The sequence below is a fragment of the Poecile atricapillus genome, chromosome 4 (genome assembly GCF_030490865.1).
Source record: "Poecile atricapillus isolate bPoeAtr1 chromosome 4, bPoeAtr1.hap1, whole genome shotgun sequence".
Lineage (NCBI taxonomy): Eukaryota > Metazoa > Chordata > Aves > Passeriformes > Paridae > Poecile > Poecile atricapillus.
In genome coordinates, this window is record NC_081252.1 from 40,686,434 (window position 1) to 40,702,288 (window position 15,855).

At 35.9% G+C, this 15,855-nt stretch overlaps 1 protein-coding gene across 3 annotated transcripts; it reads right to left on the bottom strand.

Annotated features, from left to right (window-relative positions):
• Positions 1-1,189: 1,189 nt before the first annotated feature.
• FBXO8 (F-box protein 8) lies at positions 1,190-15,827 on the bottom strand. 3 transcript variants are annotated; one of them, XM_058837209.1, is made up of 6 exons: positions 15,611-15,827; positions 13,510-13,849; positions 11,195-11,321; positions 4,246-4,364; positions 2,598-2,794; positions 1,190-1,832 (listed from the first exon to the last, which is right to left on the bottom strand). In XM_058837209.1, exons 2-6 carry the CDS (start codon positions 13,836-13,838, stop codon positions 1,645-1,647), a joined length of 960 nt encoding a protein of 319 aa, XP_058693192.1. In that variant the 5' UTR covers positions 13,839-13,849; positions 15,611-15,827; the 3' UTR covers positions 1,190-1,644. The 3 variants fall into 3 exon arrangements, with proteins under 3 accessions (XP_058693192.1, XP_058693191.1, XP_058693193.1); XM_058837208.1 differs by having other exon boundaries at positions 13,510-13,846; positions 15,611-15,787; XM_058837210.1 differs by lacking the exon at positions 15,611-15,827 and adding an exon at positions 15,400-15,577 and having other exon boundaries at positions 13,510-13,846.
• Between the last annotated feature and the right edge of the window lie 28 nt (positions 15,828-15,855).

The following is a 15,855-nucleotide window of genomic DNA, read 5'->3' on the forward strand; positions in this document are numbered from 1 at the left end:
AATAAAAATGTACTTCTGCATGAATTTCTGTTTGTGGAGCAGAGCTATAAACACTTGAAATAGCAGTAATAGCTACATCTTTTTCTACCCATCATTTATGTAGCCCTTGTATGGACTGTCCTTCTCACATCTAAAATAAACATAACACTCCCTACGTGCCAAACAGAAAGCAGCAGCATAGGCAAAGTGCATGGCTGTGAGTGGTCATTCCTGAATTAAATTCTTGTCTGCAATAGGCTTTCTACATAAAAACTTAGATTAGTTCTGTTTTACAGATTAAGAATACCTTCCCACCTCACCTCAAGGTATGGTAGGGAAAAAGAATACACTTGTTACCATGATGTATCCAGGTGCTACTGATAGCTGAATATTATGTAAACATACATAATCAGAAACAGCTCTTCAACTTCATTTATGTCAACTTAAGAGAAGCACTGCTCCGTGAGTTGTCTGAACAAAAACTAGGCAAATCCTCATTCAATTCCTGCACATGGAACAGCAGTTCTATTGCTAATCTCCACACTTCAGAAAATGTCAAGACGCAACCTAACTAATTTTTGAAGTATTTCCACAAATTTAGAGCTGTTTAAAATTTAGCTACATGATAGATTTAGAAAGTAATTCAGTATCTGACTCTGAAGAGCAGCTCTCCAATCCTGCAGTCACTGCTCTAATCTTGCACTGTCAGTTTTTAACAGCTTTAGCAACAAGTCATCTGGTATAAATTTGCCAAGGCATTTCCATCACTGACACTTCTCAACCGAGGAAACCAGCTGAAAGCAGCAACATGTTACTCACTCCTACCACTTTCCCTGTTCAGTTTTTTTCTTGCTTACTGCGCTGAATAGGTGATTGTAGTTGCCCAGTTTCCCAAAAAATGGTATCTGCAGAAGAGGTTATGCATGTAAATATGGTAAACCTCTCTGTACACTGCATGATTTGCCCTGGCTACCCCAGTATGGCATCAGGATTCATCTAAAACCTGTAATCCTTAAAATTGAGTGAATAGCAGATTGGCAACATGCTGATTCAAGTTAATAAATATAGTATAAAATACCAGCTTAGATATTTTACAAGTGTTCTATTATCTCCTAGAATAAACTTTATTGTTCAGACCAATGTTCCTCTAACTTAAGTATCTGAGGTAGTCAGCATTGTAAAAAAAATGCAAACGAAAGTCAAACACTAATTTAAGAGATAAAAGGAGAAATTTTAGTTAAAATACTTTACAATAAAATAATTATGATTATAAATCTCTTTAGTTAAATATATACACATTACATGGTATTCTAAAAAGAATGAGCTTATTAAAGTTTCAAGCAGATCTAATGCACAGATTCACCACTTTTTCAGCTTAGACTGTAATGTCAGTTTAACATTCATAAATGGCTGTGTCAGACTAATGGCATTGTTTTGTGCAGAGCTAAAAAAAAAAATCATGAAAAAAAAAATCCTCCTGTTCCCACAGTAAACAGATAGAAAAGGTCGTTTACACATACACACACTTACACACACAACTTTGATTGCATACAGAGGTTAGAATGACCAGCACTAAAATAACCCCCATCTCTACAAAATAATCAATATCTTGAATTGATGTAGTTTTTGAAAATTACAAATTTTAAGTGCTAGCAAATTGTGCTTTTAGGCAGCCACGTGGCCAATAAGGTAGATGTTGTCATAAAGGTGCCCTACAAAATCTTCACTAATATTCTGTGCAGCTCTTCGCGTATTTCGGATGAATTCCCTCTTTGACATTTTGTTCTTCACGTGAGGGCTTGTTAGATCAATCGAAAGTAGAATCAAAGAGTAACACAGTACATAAACTGCATCTAGACAAGAGAGAACAAATAAACAAAGTTTTAAAAAAAAACCTGTAATCATTAAAAGTATTTTTCCCTAAGAACAGTATGGTCTTTATCATCTAGGCTCATATTTTTTTTTATCTATATATACATATATATGCACACATATACATACAACTATTCAGAAGGGTATCTCAGTGAAATAAGTTAAGTACAGCAACTTTAAAAGTAATAATGTCAGCACACTGACAAATGAGAATTCACAAATCTCTTAATATTTCTACATAATCCAAAAGCCACTCAGGGCTTTAAACATTTTCATTAAACAGATTCTTGAAGTTTGTGTAAACTAAAACAAACATCCTGCAAAAGCTTGTCTTTTAAATACGTAAGCAGTTGCACTGCTGAGAACTGCCCTCCCCAACCAATCAGAAATGCTTGTTAACTTGAATGTGGCTCATTATCCCCTTTCATTTCTGTGAGACTATTCACAAGGTAAAATACTAAGTGTGTAAGATTCTGCAAAAGGAACTTCAGAAAAGAAAAAAGCACAAAGTACAGACAAAAATAAAAGAAAGATAACATGGAAATAAACCCAACTAATCAGCTAAAAAGAGAATCTGTACGTTTGGTTTTCTTTTGGTTTTTTTTCAATGCAAGTGGAATGATAAGTCTATACTGAACCATTTTGTACTTTCAGAAATACTTGTTTAGGTGCTGATTTTAAAACTATCAGAAAGAGTAGCATCATCCAGAAGCATAAAGACTGATCCACTGCTCATTTTTGCTTACCAGGGCTAAGGCCAAGCTCTCTCATCAAGTCAGGATTACAAGCACAGAATCTGTGAGAGAACTTTGTTATGAGAGTTTCAAGGTACTCCCCACGCTCCTCAGGAGCGTGAATGTGTCTGAAGAACTCTCTCAGTGCATTTGGCAAGAACTGATTTCTGAAGTTGTGCAGCGTCACAAGGTCATCCAAAACATCTCTCCTGGCAGAACAAAAACCCGTATTATTAGAAAAGTTTATTTTAACTGCTTAAATATGAAAATGTGTAGATTTTGAAATAAAAATTAGAGCTTTAGAATAACATGAGCTTTTGATTTTGCTAAAAGGCAAAATTATCACAAACAGCACAAAGATAATATGAACACATGTTCTTTGCCTATTTGTAGCCAAATACTATAAAAACATACATGAATCAGAACTCAAAGTTTATATGTCCATTCAATAAAGGTCTACATAGAGGCTTTGCTTCCTTTAAAATTTGACAAAACCATTAAAAAAGACAGCAAAGAGAACAGATACAAGTATGTCACACATTTTGATGTCTAAGTAGCTGTTGCAGGAGTGTCTTGTAAAAACCAGGCTTCAGCTAGGCAAAATTTGCCCATGGAAGTCCATCAGGGTGTGCTGTTCTCAAGTGTTTTGCACTGAACACATACACAAATGAAATGTTCAGACCACATCTATATTGCCAGATGTGCAAAAGACAGTTGAAAAAAATTTGGAGGCAAATTTGAAGTGAACCTAAGAATATTTTTTTACCTGATTTTTCCGTTGTTTGTGAGTTTCAACATTTAAAAAATCAGTTTTTACATTTAGTGCCTGATTATACTCTGTTTATGAATCGAAGATAAATGGCAGTAGGAGTCACTAATGCAATCTCATCCGTCAGATGGTTTTTGTATTTTTATTATTGCCTAAAAAATTGATAAATCTCAGGTTTTACAGCACAGGACTGACAGTGGTAATAACACTACAGACTCCTTTTATTCCTTTAGTAGTACAGACTGAAGAAGATGAGAAGCAGGAGAGGATTCCTGCTAGAAGTGCTGTTTGCCGTCTGTTCTTCCTATTCAGGTGCAGTTACTGTTCTCCTTCTCCTTCATGCTACTGCCCTACGCCAACCTGATGGCATGAGAAAGCACTGCGGATATAGAACAGCACGCTACAGCAGGGAGAGTGCTCCCTTCTGCAGCTCCTGATGTCTCCAAGAGGATGGTCCTTTCCATCTCTTGAGGTCTGTGCAACCTTCAATCAATCAGCCAATCCAATCAGACAACCAAGTAATTAGATGATTCAACATTAGTTAAAAAGCTATCATCCCTTAGTAAAGTGAAAACTACTTTTTCTGAATAACACCCATAAGGGAAAAAAAAACATCAAGTCAAAAAAAGCAGCAAAATATCTATGTAATATTTTGTGAGGATGTTAATATTTATTATTTATAGGTGGCATTTTTGAGAATTCATATTAAGTGTTACAGTCACATAAATATTCAAACTGAGTAACTGTTCAGATTTAGCAGAAACATTACCTAGCTGCATTTTCTTGCCTTTTTACATCCTTGAAGTGGCCTATCTCTACATTCAAAGTATTGTTAAATGGGGCTGTACATTGAAAATTAATAGAAAAGGTCTTAAGAGAAGTTTGAATTACCTTTCGTCAAGATAGATTCTCAGCTTCTTCCAATTCAGTGTTCTTGTGCAAAAGATAAACTTAGCTATTTCTTTCGGTGAATCATCTAGTATGCCTTTGGACATAAAGTAGTTGACTCCCTGAGATAAAATACATGTACATATAAATATGTTTAATCCTCATAATGTATTTAGGAACAAGTATTGTACTTCACAATGTAGGAATGAAATCCTACAAATTAACTGGTTTGTTTTTCAGAATGATTCCTCCTTCTCTAAATCACATTTCAACATGCAGAATACACTCTAAAATTATAAATCAAATGCAAAGAAACAATTTATTGTTATGGTTGAGATTTTACATACAGTCATAGTAGAAAATTTTAAATTATGAACCCCATAATAAGCATGATGGTTCTTTGGTAATTTCTTTACAGTGTATATTGGTATTTTGCTTTTTATACTTTTGTAACAGTATTTAAAATGTTGCAGGGACCATAACTAGTAATTTCATAATTTTTGCAAATAAGAAAATCTTAGCCATAATGTGCTTAGTCTTTAACATCTATCATTGAAACAGTAATGTTTTCACATGTATACAATGTATCACATTCAAATAGATGCATTAAATGCATTTGTTTAAATGTGTAATAATGCAAATAAACACAAGCACGCTGATTTCAAAGCATAGGTAAGTATCAACATATATAAATATGCATACACATAAATAAGAACACTATGCCTAACATAAAAATAGTTTAAAAACACAGAATTGCATATAATTTATATTCATATTATGATTTCCAGAGTATTACACTTGGACCAAACACACATCTCTTACAGAATAAACATGATAAATTTAAAATATTTCAGTGATATTCTGGATTCTCTCTGGTCATTGAAATAGCTCAAAAAATAAAACTATTTGCCTTACAATCTCAGAAATCAAAACCCAACTAATGGATTTAAAAAATGTTCACACTTTTCAACAGTGAAAATCTAAACCTGAGTGTAACTAACCAAGTTCTTCCGATTATGTTTGGCAGGAGCAGGGAGCAATTCTCATTTGTTACAAAGAAGTGTTACAATACTTAAGTACAATGTATCTTGACTACACCAAAAGTTGAAATGTAAAATAAGCAGTATAGTGCATTTCTGCACAGAATAATGTACTGAGGCCACAACTTAAATCACCTTTAAAATACTTCTGAAATATTTTTTCAATATCTTTTGATATCAAACTTCACAATATTTTGTAAGTCTGCCCTTTTAGTTTAAATTACAGCGACAAAGATGTAGGATCAACCTGTCATTCAGTGTATAAATATAAGTTCCTAGTGCTCTTGAATTTTGTGTGAAAAAAATAAAAGAGTGCAGGTTTGGAACATTTTGTGAACTGACTTAGTACAGCAAAATTGTAGTTGCATCAAGCAGGAAAATAGTTAGAATATATGTTTAAGAACACAATTTAACGGCCAAGAAACACCTGTAGCATTAACTAGCAATTTTTACCAGTCCATAGTTTTTGCTCAGTTATTTATAGAAAAATTCATAAATTTTATAGAAAAATATATAGCACTTAATCAAGATACATTTATTTTGTTAAAATAGTGGTTTATTAAAATAAAAATATAAAGGTTTTTAGATAGGTAAAACAAAACAAAAAAATCTAGTAGCATTATGCCCTAATTCTAAGAAAAATCGGTATTTAGGATGACAATGAAGTCTACCAGCTTGCATTTCAATTCAAATTAGATCATATTTAAGCTCATAATATGTCCATTATATGGATGAACAACATAATGTTAAGTACTTTCTTGAACCAGAGCTAAATAAGAAATTAAAAATGGGAGATAACAAGGATTTTGGTAATTTATGTAAGATGAGCAGCAGAGTATCTCCTTTACATACATCCTGAGTTAATGAGATTTATGTGTTTGCTTCAGTAAGAAGTCTTAGCTTAAGGTAATACAAACTGAAGCCTGGCCTGAAGAGGAAGTCTTGTGTAGCATTCCTGCTGCAATTAACAAACACTTCTGCAACATATCCAGAAAATACCTGGCATAGTATAGAAGAGGCAGGATGAAAATAACACTTCTTTAAGATAGGCAGGGGGCTTGTTTCTCTGTGACAGTAAATGCTGCAGTTTCTTTCTCATGCACTAGCTCACAACTCAATGTAGGATCTCCATCTGATAAGCTACAGTCTTGCATTATTATTCTCTAGCTCTAATTACTTTTTCCCCCACCACACATAATCCTTGACAATATAGGTCCCTATGAATGCATTTTCCTCAAATCCTTCACAAGTAAACAGGCTATAAATTAAATATAATTCACCACATGCTGTTGTTTTTAGTTGCTTTTTATTTCATCCTAAGCTATCAAAACCAGTTTACAACAGTAGAAGCCTGATTTCTCTTTTAAGTTCTTAAATATTTGGTCACAGCAAATGAAATTTATTTACAAGATTTACAGCACGTCACTGAATCTGCTTTTCATAACACTGTAAATACTACCTCTCAGAACCCTTGCTTCAAATAAATCACTTTTGGTAGCTAAAATGGCTGCTTGTGGCATATATACTAGCTGAAATAAGTAGCCCTACACACTACTAAAACCTATGTTAAGATTATTTATCAGTCAGCTGGTGATTCTCTGAGGAAATATTTGACTGCAGTCAGGTAGGCTGTTCTGTGCCATGATCTACCAGCTCTGAAGGGGTCTTTTTAACACTTGAGAAACACTGCAGAATGAGCACATACAGTAGTTTTAAAATCCTGATTCAGAGCACTGTAATGTTCTTTGCATTAGAGAATTAGAAAAGATGCCTTAAGAATACTTGCCTACCCTGTTCTGTGTGGCTCTATGTTACCTCTGAATTTAAGACAGCTCAGAATAAAATATTAATGTATGGAAGTGTTAATTTAAATTATATATGCAAATAACAATTGTAAGTATAGACTAATAGTAACAACAAAAGTCATTTGTTATATTTTTGTATGTTATTTTCTACAGTTGCTTCTTTTTTTTTTTCCAGGCACACAACGCTTGTTTCATCAGCCTGTTCTGTTACAGCACTGATGCTCCTTGCTTGTTTTATACCTGTTTCCAATAGCCTTTGGATTTGTTTATATCCATACAAGATATCTAAAATGGAAAAGTTTTCCTTTTCACTGTTAGTTCCATTTCTGCATTGATTATCTTCTTTCCTAAGTGTAGTTTCAGAGCACTTCAGTACAGCAGTTAATATTCAAACTTTTGTACTTGTCTTTGACATCTTTGTTCAGACATGCATACAAAACAACCAGACACATCCTAAGTTAATGGTACAGGAATTTTGAGATCAGTATCTAGTACAGCAGGGTCTCAATTTCTGTTGGTGATTCTAGGTAACACTAACATTATTGGTAAATAATTAGATGTGTATGGCATTATTGTTCCCATTTTTCTAGGGAAGTACACTATCTTAATATATCTAATGGTGCATCTTCTGGAACAATGCAGAGTATTGATGAGATATTATATAATCCAAATTTTTATGATCGTTTTACTAAGTATCAAGTAATTTGGTGATAAATGTGGACACAATATGTAACATACATTTCAAACAGTCTCTTTCACTGTAAGTCTAAAATACAGTCTCAGTGATACAAACTTATAATGGCAGAAATCACAAATAGAATGTGGAAATATTTTTCATTTTACACAGAATCCATAATGAATAATTTACAAGATTAAAACTCTCTGGTTTTAATGTAAAATTATCAAAAGGTTTCAGCTCAATGTTCCTTTCCAACTTTTTGATGAATCACACAAAAGAATTTCCTCTACAACATACACATACTATTCTCCAGCCTGATCAATCAATGCATCTCAAAATCAGTTTGCTTAGTAGATCACTATGAAATTGGATAAGTTTCAAAGAACTTTGCTTAGAAATACAGCACAGTAATCATTCCATCATCTACAGACTGTCTATAATTAAATAAAGTCAGGTAGGATAGCTTTATAGAAGTAGCTAACAATTTATTATCAGGAAAAGGTCAGAAAAAGCTGGTGTCCCTGCCAAAAACTAAGGGCAGCTTGTAGAATGAGACAATCAGACGAGTGAAAAGACAGGCTCAGTATAAGGACTGTCTTACTGTACTTCATTATTATGCTATGTAAAGGAAATCCTAACTTCATTGAAGACAGTTTTGCTACAGTACAGATTCCAGAAGGTCCATAAAAATAAATACTATCAAATAGATCAGTTAGAACCAGTAAGGATGAAACAAAAAAACCCAAATCTTCTTTCCTGACCAAAAGATTCTTGTTTGTACCTTCAGTTTCAATTTTAGCTACATAGCATTGATCCAGGTAATAAACTTGAAAAAGTATTTTGTAGAAAGTTAGAAACTGGATACAAAACAATGGGAAATAATTCTGGTTGCCTACAAATTCTGAGTCATAAGCACACAAGATGAAATGCGTGCTGCCTGAGAAACATTTAATATATACCATACACTCTTTAAAATAAAATACAGCAGAAACCAGGTAGGCAGATTAAACAACATACTTATATTCAAGTGCTAATGCTAGCAATAAAGCACCCCTCTCTCTAAAGAGACAAGAAAAACCAGGTTCCAAAATCTTGGCTACAATGGTAGTGCCATATGAAAAAACTCAACAAAACCAATCAACCAAATTAAGAAAAAAATAGAAAAGAAAAAGAAAAAATAAATAAAGGAGAAAAAAAAAAAAAAAGACCACCAAACCAAAAAATCCAACCCAAACATGCACTGAAGGTTTTTTTCAAATTCCATGTCGTGTTTAGGCACATCCTTTCAGCAGAATGTGAGCACCTGCTATGAATTATGCAAGCTCATGCACACAATCAACACGTTATATTACAGCAGATATCACAACACCATGCACACAACAATGGCTAACCAGAGAATCCTACCACAAAGTGTGTAGATGCTCTTCCCTACCCCGTGAGCCACCGCTAGCTCTGGAGCTGTTGCTGTGGAGCCTGGTTACCCATTTTCATGACATGGGCGGTGTCCTTTGGAGAATCTTGCTCCTGTGGCTGTAAGTATTCCTATTTTTATAGTAATTTGATCAGGTCTGTTATCAAATGTAAAGCAGAGTTTGGCAGAAAATTCGGAGACGCAATTTGTAATAGTGGAATGTCATATCATATGTTTCAGTCACAGTGTCCTTATAATAATAACTCTGCCAATATCACAGTTGTAAACAGTAAAAGCAAGAGTATTTGTGAATTCTCCTGAAACGCAGGCCCTGAATGATTCCTACCAGGCTATGGCGCTCCACAGGGAGAGAGGAACAGAGCCCTTAGGAGATACCCTGAGGTTCTCATCTCTCATTGAAGCAAAGTGTTTGTATTTCTATTGTAAAATATAACCATAATGAAGAAGAAAGAGTAGCATAATAAAGTTAGTACCTAATTCAAGTATGCTGTAAATTAGCTCTAATTTGCAGATGTTAATTTCCTTTAAAAATAATGAATCTTCTATTAAGTGCCTTTTCTGAAGGCTCCAAATGCTTTAAACATACCAAGATTACTTTAAATAAGGTTGGAATATAATGGGACATTAAAATCTGAGATAGTTAAGTGAAAAATTATGTTAAAACAAATTCAAATACAAAGAAAAAATTGGACAGACAATACTGCTAGCAATATACTTAATACTGAAAACATCTAAGTTACCTAAATATTGCATCTCACTTAAAAACTTTTACATTTATTACTACATTTATGAAAATTCTGCAGAAAAACAATATTAGTCACTCAAGTGGTCAGGTGCTGATGGCTTCATGCAGTGTATCAGAGTTCAAGGCAGAGTTTTAACAGAGAAATTACAAAATAATCTGTTCGTGACTGATAAAAGTAATGGTCTCTTAATCAAGCAGAATATGAGCTAAAGCAAGAACTTAAACAAAATCACTTTATTGTAGTGATTCATCGAACTGCTTTATTTATTTTACCCCTTGGTAAAAACACAAGTTCACACTTTCTGTATCATATCACCAGAGTGAAATTTGCTTCTAGAAGTGTTTCGTTTCATATCTCAATCCTATTTCTACTTTGGATTTATTCAATTACCACTTCCATGTGTATGTGTAACTATATGCAGGAAGTTAACAGCATTTTTGTTCGGTACTGTGTACACTCTTTTCCTAGGAAACATGAAGCAGGAGCCTGGTTTTATACACAAAAGACTTTCTCTGTCACTTGGGCATTAACTGTCTATCTCCCAGGCAAAAGCTGTCTACTCTCAAACTGTTTTTTTCTTTGAAACGTGACAGACTGAAAGCAGAAACTGACTTTTCCAGTTAGTTACATGAATTTATAGATGGAAACCTTTCAGTTTGACAAGAGATTTTTTTTTTAAGATAAATTTATGTTGTTCTATAAAGAAAAATTATGCACAACAAACACCCACAGAAATTAAATCAAACACCTTCAGGATCGTTCAGCAGTGGATCTTTTTCATATTTTAAGATTTGCCCCTTCATAGTAGAAATAGGTAAAAATCCCCTACAAGAAAATGTGTTTGCCATAGAAGTGATCAGACTTTATACCTCATCCTGTTTTGCCTAAAGTGGAACCAAACTCACACTTTGCATTTTAACATTTTTATTTATGTAAGCCCATTTTTATCCTCTTACAGTTCACCACTGTCTCTTCAGTTAGGATATCTTAGGCTTTGTTCCTAAGTTAGTATGTGGTTATGAATTCCTGGCATCCACAGAAGTGTACAGAGCACTTAACAGGCAAGTCATGTAAATGATGTACACACGTACAATATTCAAAAAAAGACCAGAATATGGCTGTAGCTCAGTATTAATCATCCCTATAGTAAAACAAACACCTATTAGAACTTTGTTTTTATTTGCTATGATTATAAAAAACCAAACACAATTATTGTAACTGTTTATTACTGTCAGCAACAGTTCACTTACCTCATCAGGGTTGGCATTAAAGGTGAGACTGCCCTCATCTAGCTGCATATACAATTTTCTAAAAGAAAATCCTAGAGGCGGATTCTTATTGTATATAGAACAGTGACCCCAAGTGGATTTGCACAACCTATGAAAATAGAATTAATCTATTATAAAAATTCCTTTCTGAATTTAATGTATTTTACAGAAGCAAAATGTAATCAACACTGCAAAGCTAAATACTTAAACTATAGAAAAAGTTAGAAGTAGGTTGCTGTAACAGTTATTAAATATTTTGCCACTTTTTTCCTAAAATCTTCAATTATATGATTAATGTTTTCTTTTCATAGAGGTTTTTGGTGTATTTGAGTGCAACCTCAAAACATATCCCAGTAGGTGGTATTATAGTAAAAACCACATAGCAGAGACCTCTGGCACTCCTAGAACCTCGACATGGGAGACAAGTTATTCTCCTGCGGTACTATGATGGATTAAAACATTTTGTTTCTTTTCTTGTGCCCCAGTTGTGCAGTGAATTGGACACCATATCTGCACAAAATTATGCCATTAATTCAGCACTTTCCCCATCTGTCCTTCTTCACCCAACTCTTCTTCCTCTTGTCCTAACTGGACAGTCCTCTTGACCAGTCCTAATGACTAGATCCAGCCCCATCCTTCTCTAATATAACTTTACAGCTTCTTTCTCTTTTATTCCATCCTGACTCCGTATCTCAGTTTCATCAGTTTCTGTCCCTCATCTCGGTTCCTTTAATGTTACCATCTGCAATTCCCTTTCTATACACTGTAGATTCCTTATTGAACTGGTAGTTCTGCTTCAACACACCTGCCCTGTAACTAATTAGGAAAAATGTTTAGGACCCAACCCGTAGTCACTGGAGACATGGCAAAGATTCTGTTTTTTATTCTGGAACCTGGGTCTTATTTGGACTGAGTCTGGAACTGCAACAACAATACCTGCCAAAACTTAAACACACCCTTACATGTGTGGAATAGCGAAGATTTTTACAGAGATTATGCAAACTTAGATTTTTATTTACCACAGAATAAAGATATTTATTTATAAATCAGGACACATTTTCATTACCAAAAGAAATGTGGTTATGAATGTGAGTATTATTTGGAAAAATTTCACGAAAAATGACTGAACGGTTTTCCAGAATGAACTTCAAGGAAAATACACATTCCCACCCCACATGCTAAGAATATATACTTCATGCAATTAAGAATCTCTAGTATCTTCCAGCTTTGGTCTAGGGAATTTATTTGTATTTAGGGTGGGTTTGACACCAAGAACCAAGCACAGTACAATGCATATTGATACAGTTAGAAGCTTACTGGTATCCTTCACTAGAATTCCTGTTTCCTGTCAATATAACAGTCCCCAACTGCAGAACAATTGTAACTAAGAAGTTATGCTGCATTATCCTTTTGCTAGGTTCAAAAGCATGATAGGAAGGGAAGCTGCTTAATTCAAATGCAGCAGGGCAAGGAAGTAGATGAGAAGAGTTGTAGAGCATCATGAAAGGAAAACAAACAACCTGATCAGCAACCCAACTGTTACACTAGTAATACTGTCTTTTAAAGGAGAAGAAAATGTTGTGAAAGTTCTGTTGACTACCTACTCTAGAGATAAGTATGATTTCATGAGTCTTTCCTATTGCTGTAAAACAAAAATACCAAAGAATATGTTAATTACATTTTGATTACACTATTTTGTCTGAAAGAATGTTCCTTTATTTATTTCCCAGACATACAAATTGTGCATGTTATATATAAACATGTTTTAAGTGTTAGGCTGAAGAAATTTCACTTGAGAAAAATGACCTTTTCTTTCCTCCCTCCATAAACATCTTCCAAAAAAGATATACCTAAGTAGCTACCAAGTGTAGTAGATGAGTTATCATCTCTCCATTTGGAAATTTGGCTGAATAGGTTTGCTTGCTTAAGCTAGACAACTGCTTGAACTTCAGAGAAGTAATGATACAAACACCTGAGATGTACTTTGAACTAATACAAAAAGTGAAGACAAGTCCCAGTTTTTACCCCATGCTATCTCAAACACCAGGTGTATGATAATACCCAGGTATACTTGCGCCAAGCACACTTGTGTATGTAGTGATCTCCAGTAATCTCCCGTACTAATTAGAAATCCAGAATAACACGTTTTTAAATGATATATATATCCTCTATATCAATCTCATTTAACTTAGGAAACCTTTGCTAAGGTTAGAAAGACAAAAAGCACTTACTGAGACAAATTTAATATCTAATATTTTTTACTATGTCCAGGTGAAACTTCTTTTTTTCGTGCTTACCCTTGCCAGAGGAGCTCATCATTAGCAAGATCCTGCCAGACACATGATGCTAGACAGAGATCAGTTGCATTCAGGTATGACAAAATGGTAAAACTAAGCTCTGGTGGCAACATTTCCAGGTTAATGAATCCTTCTTGTTCTTTAGATTTTCTTGTCTTCAGCAGGTGGTAGATGTCAATGCCGCCTTGGGCTTGTTTGCGATGGCTTGTATTGGAAACATTGTTAGCAGGTATCCTCCTACCATGGTCCCTGGTAAGATAGCCTTGTCCACTGTATCCTTGCTGTTGCAATTGCTGGTTTCTAGCAATTCTCCAGAGTCCCTGACCCATCTGCGAGCCTGCTGGACATAAAATTCAAATTAGACTTTGACAGCTATTTGTAAACATTTGAAAGACAGACTCAGCACATAAGTAAAATTTTAGGACCAATCAGAATAAACAGAAAGTGAGTTCTGTCAAAGTTATGCTGACCAGGTAATCAGTCTTTATGAGGCAATACTGAAAACAAAGCCCACTAAAAAAACAAACAAACAGATTTTTTTCAAGTTTCCATGCTTGAAGAGCTACAAAATTAACAATAAGCATATTATCTATATCCCATGCAAGTTAAGAAACCTTAGGCTTCAGAAAATTTTGACTCTTCAGATTTCCTTTAAAATTTAATAAAAAATCCTTACTTAGAGTCAATAAAGTACTATAAAACATAGGGAGAAGCAAAAATGTATTGGGTAGCACAGTGACTGAAACAAAGTTTAATGACTTCAGTGATAATGCAGTAAGGATTTTTAGTGCTCAGAAACAAGAGAATAAGAATCTTTTCAAGCTTTCTTACCTAGCAGTGTAACATAAAGCCTTGATAATAAGATACTCACATACTTATTCACAGAATATCACTGCAAACATAGTATAAAAAGCCTTTCTATAATGTAAAAAAAAATATATATATATATATATATTTGCTATTTTAAGGACCAACTGAAGAAATTTCACAGAAGAAACAAAATGAGACAGAATTTAAACCAGACTAGAACCAGCTGCTGAAAATGCACAAGCTCTGCTATTTGTGTAGCTACTCAACAGCTTATATGCCATTTATTAGAAGACACACAATTTTCCCAATCATGTAATTACTTTCAGCTTTGTAGTAATCCAGGATGAACGCTTTCAGAGCCCATCATAATAAAAGATAAGCAAACCCATTGTTATAAAGCCCTTTAAGTAATGGCGTCAAAAACTGTATTTTTAAATTATTTGAAACATGGATTTCCAATCTGCAGATTCAGTATGCCTCTCAAATGCATGTTTTCAAACTTAAAATATAATTTTATCTAATAATTGAAACCTCTTGACAGCTTGGCTGTAGTAACTACCGCAGTAAAAATAATATCAAGCTTGTTTACAAATCGCTGATCTTCTCTAGCTCTGTCTGCTATCTATCAAAGCCTGATTTAAATTCTAATCGTGTCTTCCTCATGTTACTTTGCTACTGCATAATAAATTCTTTTGCAGCGTTGACAAGCATGATAGGACGCTAAAAGTAATCTATACTAATGCTGCATTAGTGCTAGATTCTACTTCATTAAATAAAAAAACAACATGCACTCTAGATATAAACATTCTCCACTTCATCGTAACTGAGCCCTACAGCCCCAGCTTTGCAGCCACAATTATCCCAACAGGAAAACGTTCCTTCCTTCGACGCAAGTCTATGCAAGCTGAAGCTTCGTTCACAGCAGCTGCATTTCAAGCGAGGCCTGCAGGTCCTCCGCGTAATGTGAAAGCTCTTCAACCTCGACTCGGGGCAAGCAGGCTGGCGGGTGGAGGCACAGCCCGCCCCGCAGGCCCAGAGCCGCTCCAGGGAGCCGCGGGCCGCAGCTGCCTCAGGCCGCACCGCGTCCCGAGAAGCTCCGCAGCCGCGCCGCGCCTCCCCTCGCAGAGCGGCACCGGGACCTGGCCCGGGCACGGCCGCCCCTCTCTCGGGGCACCGGCGACCGCGGCCCGGCGGGTGCCGCCCCCCGGCCGCGTTGGGCCGCTCCCGGAGCCCCGGCTGCCGATTGGCCGCGCCGCCCGTCCGTCCGCTCCGCGCCACCCGCGGGCCCTACCTGTGCCAGCTCGGCTCCAACCGCCGCCGCGACGAGCCCGGCCCGCCTCCGAGCGAGGGCCGCGCCGGGCGGGAGGGGCTGCGCGGGCCGGGCGGCGGGGACAGGCGGACAGGCCCAGGGAAGGAGCCTCGGCAGGGAGGCCGAGCCCGCCGCCGCCGCCGCGACTCCTGCCAGGGCAGCTCTGACGTCTGCTGTTGTTGCTGGAAGTGACGTCCGCGGGGCGGGGCGCGCGGGAAGCGGAAGTG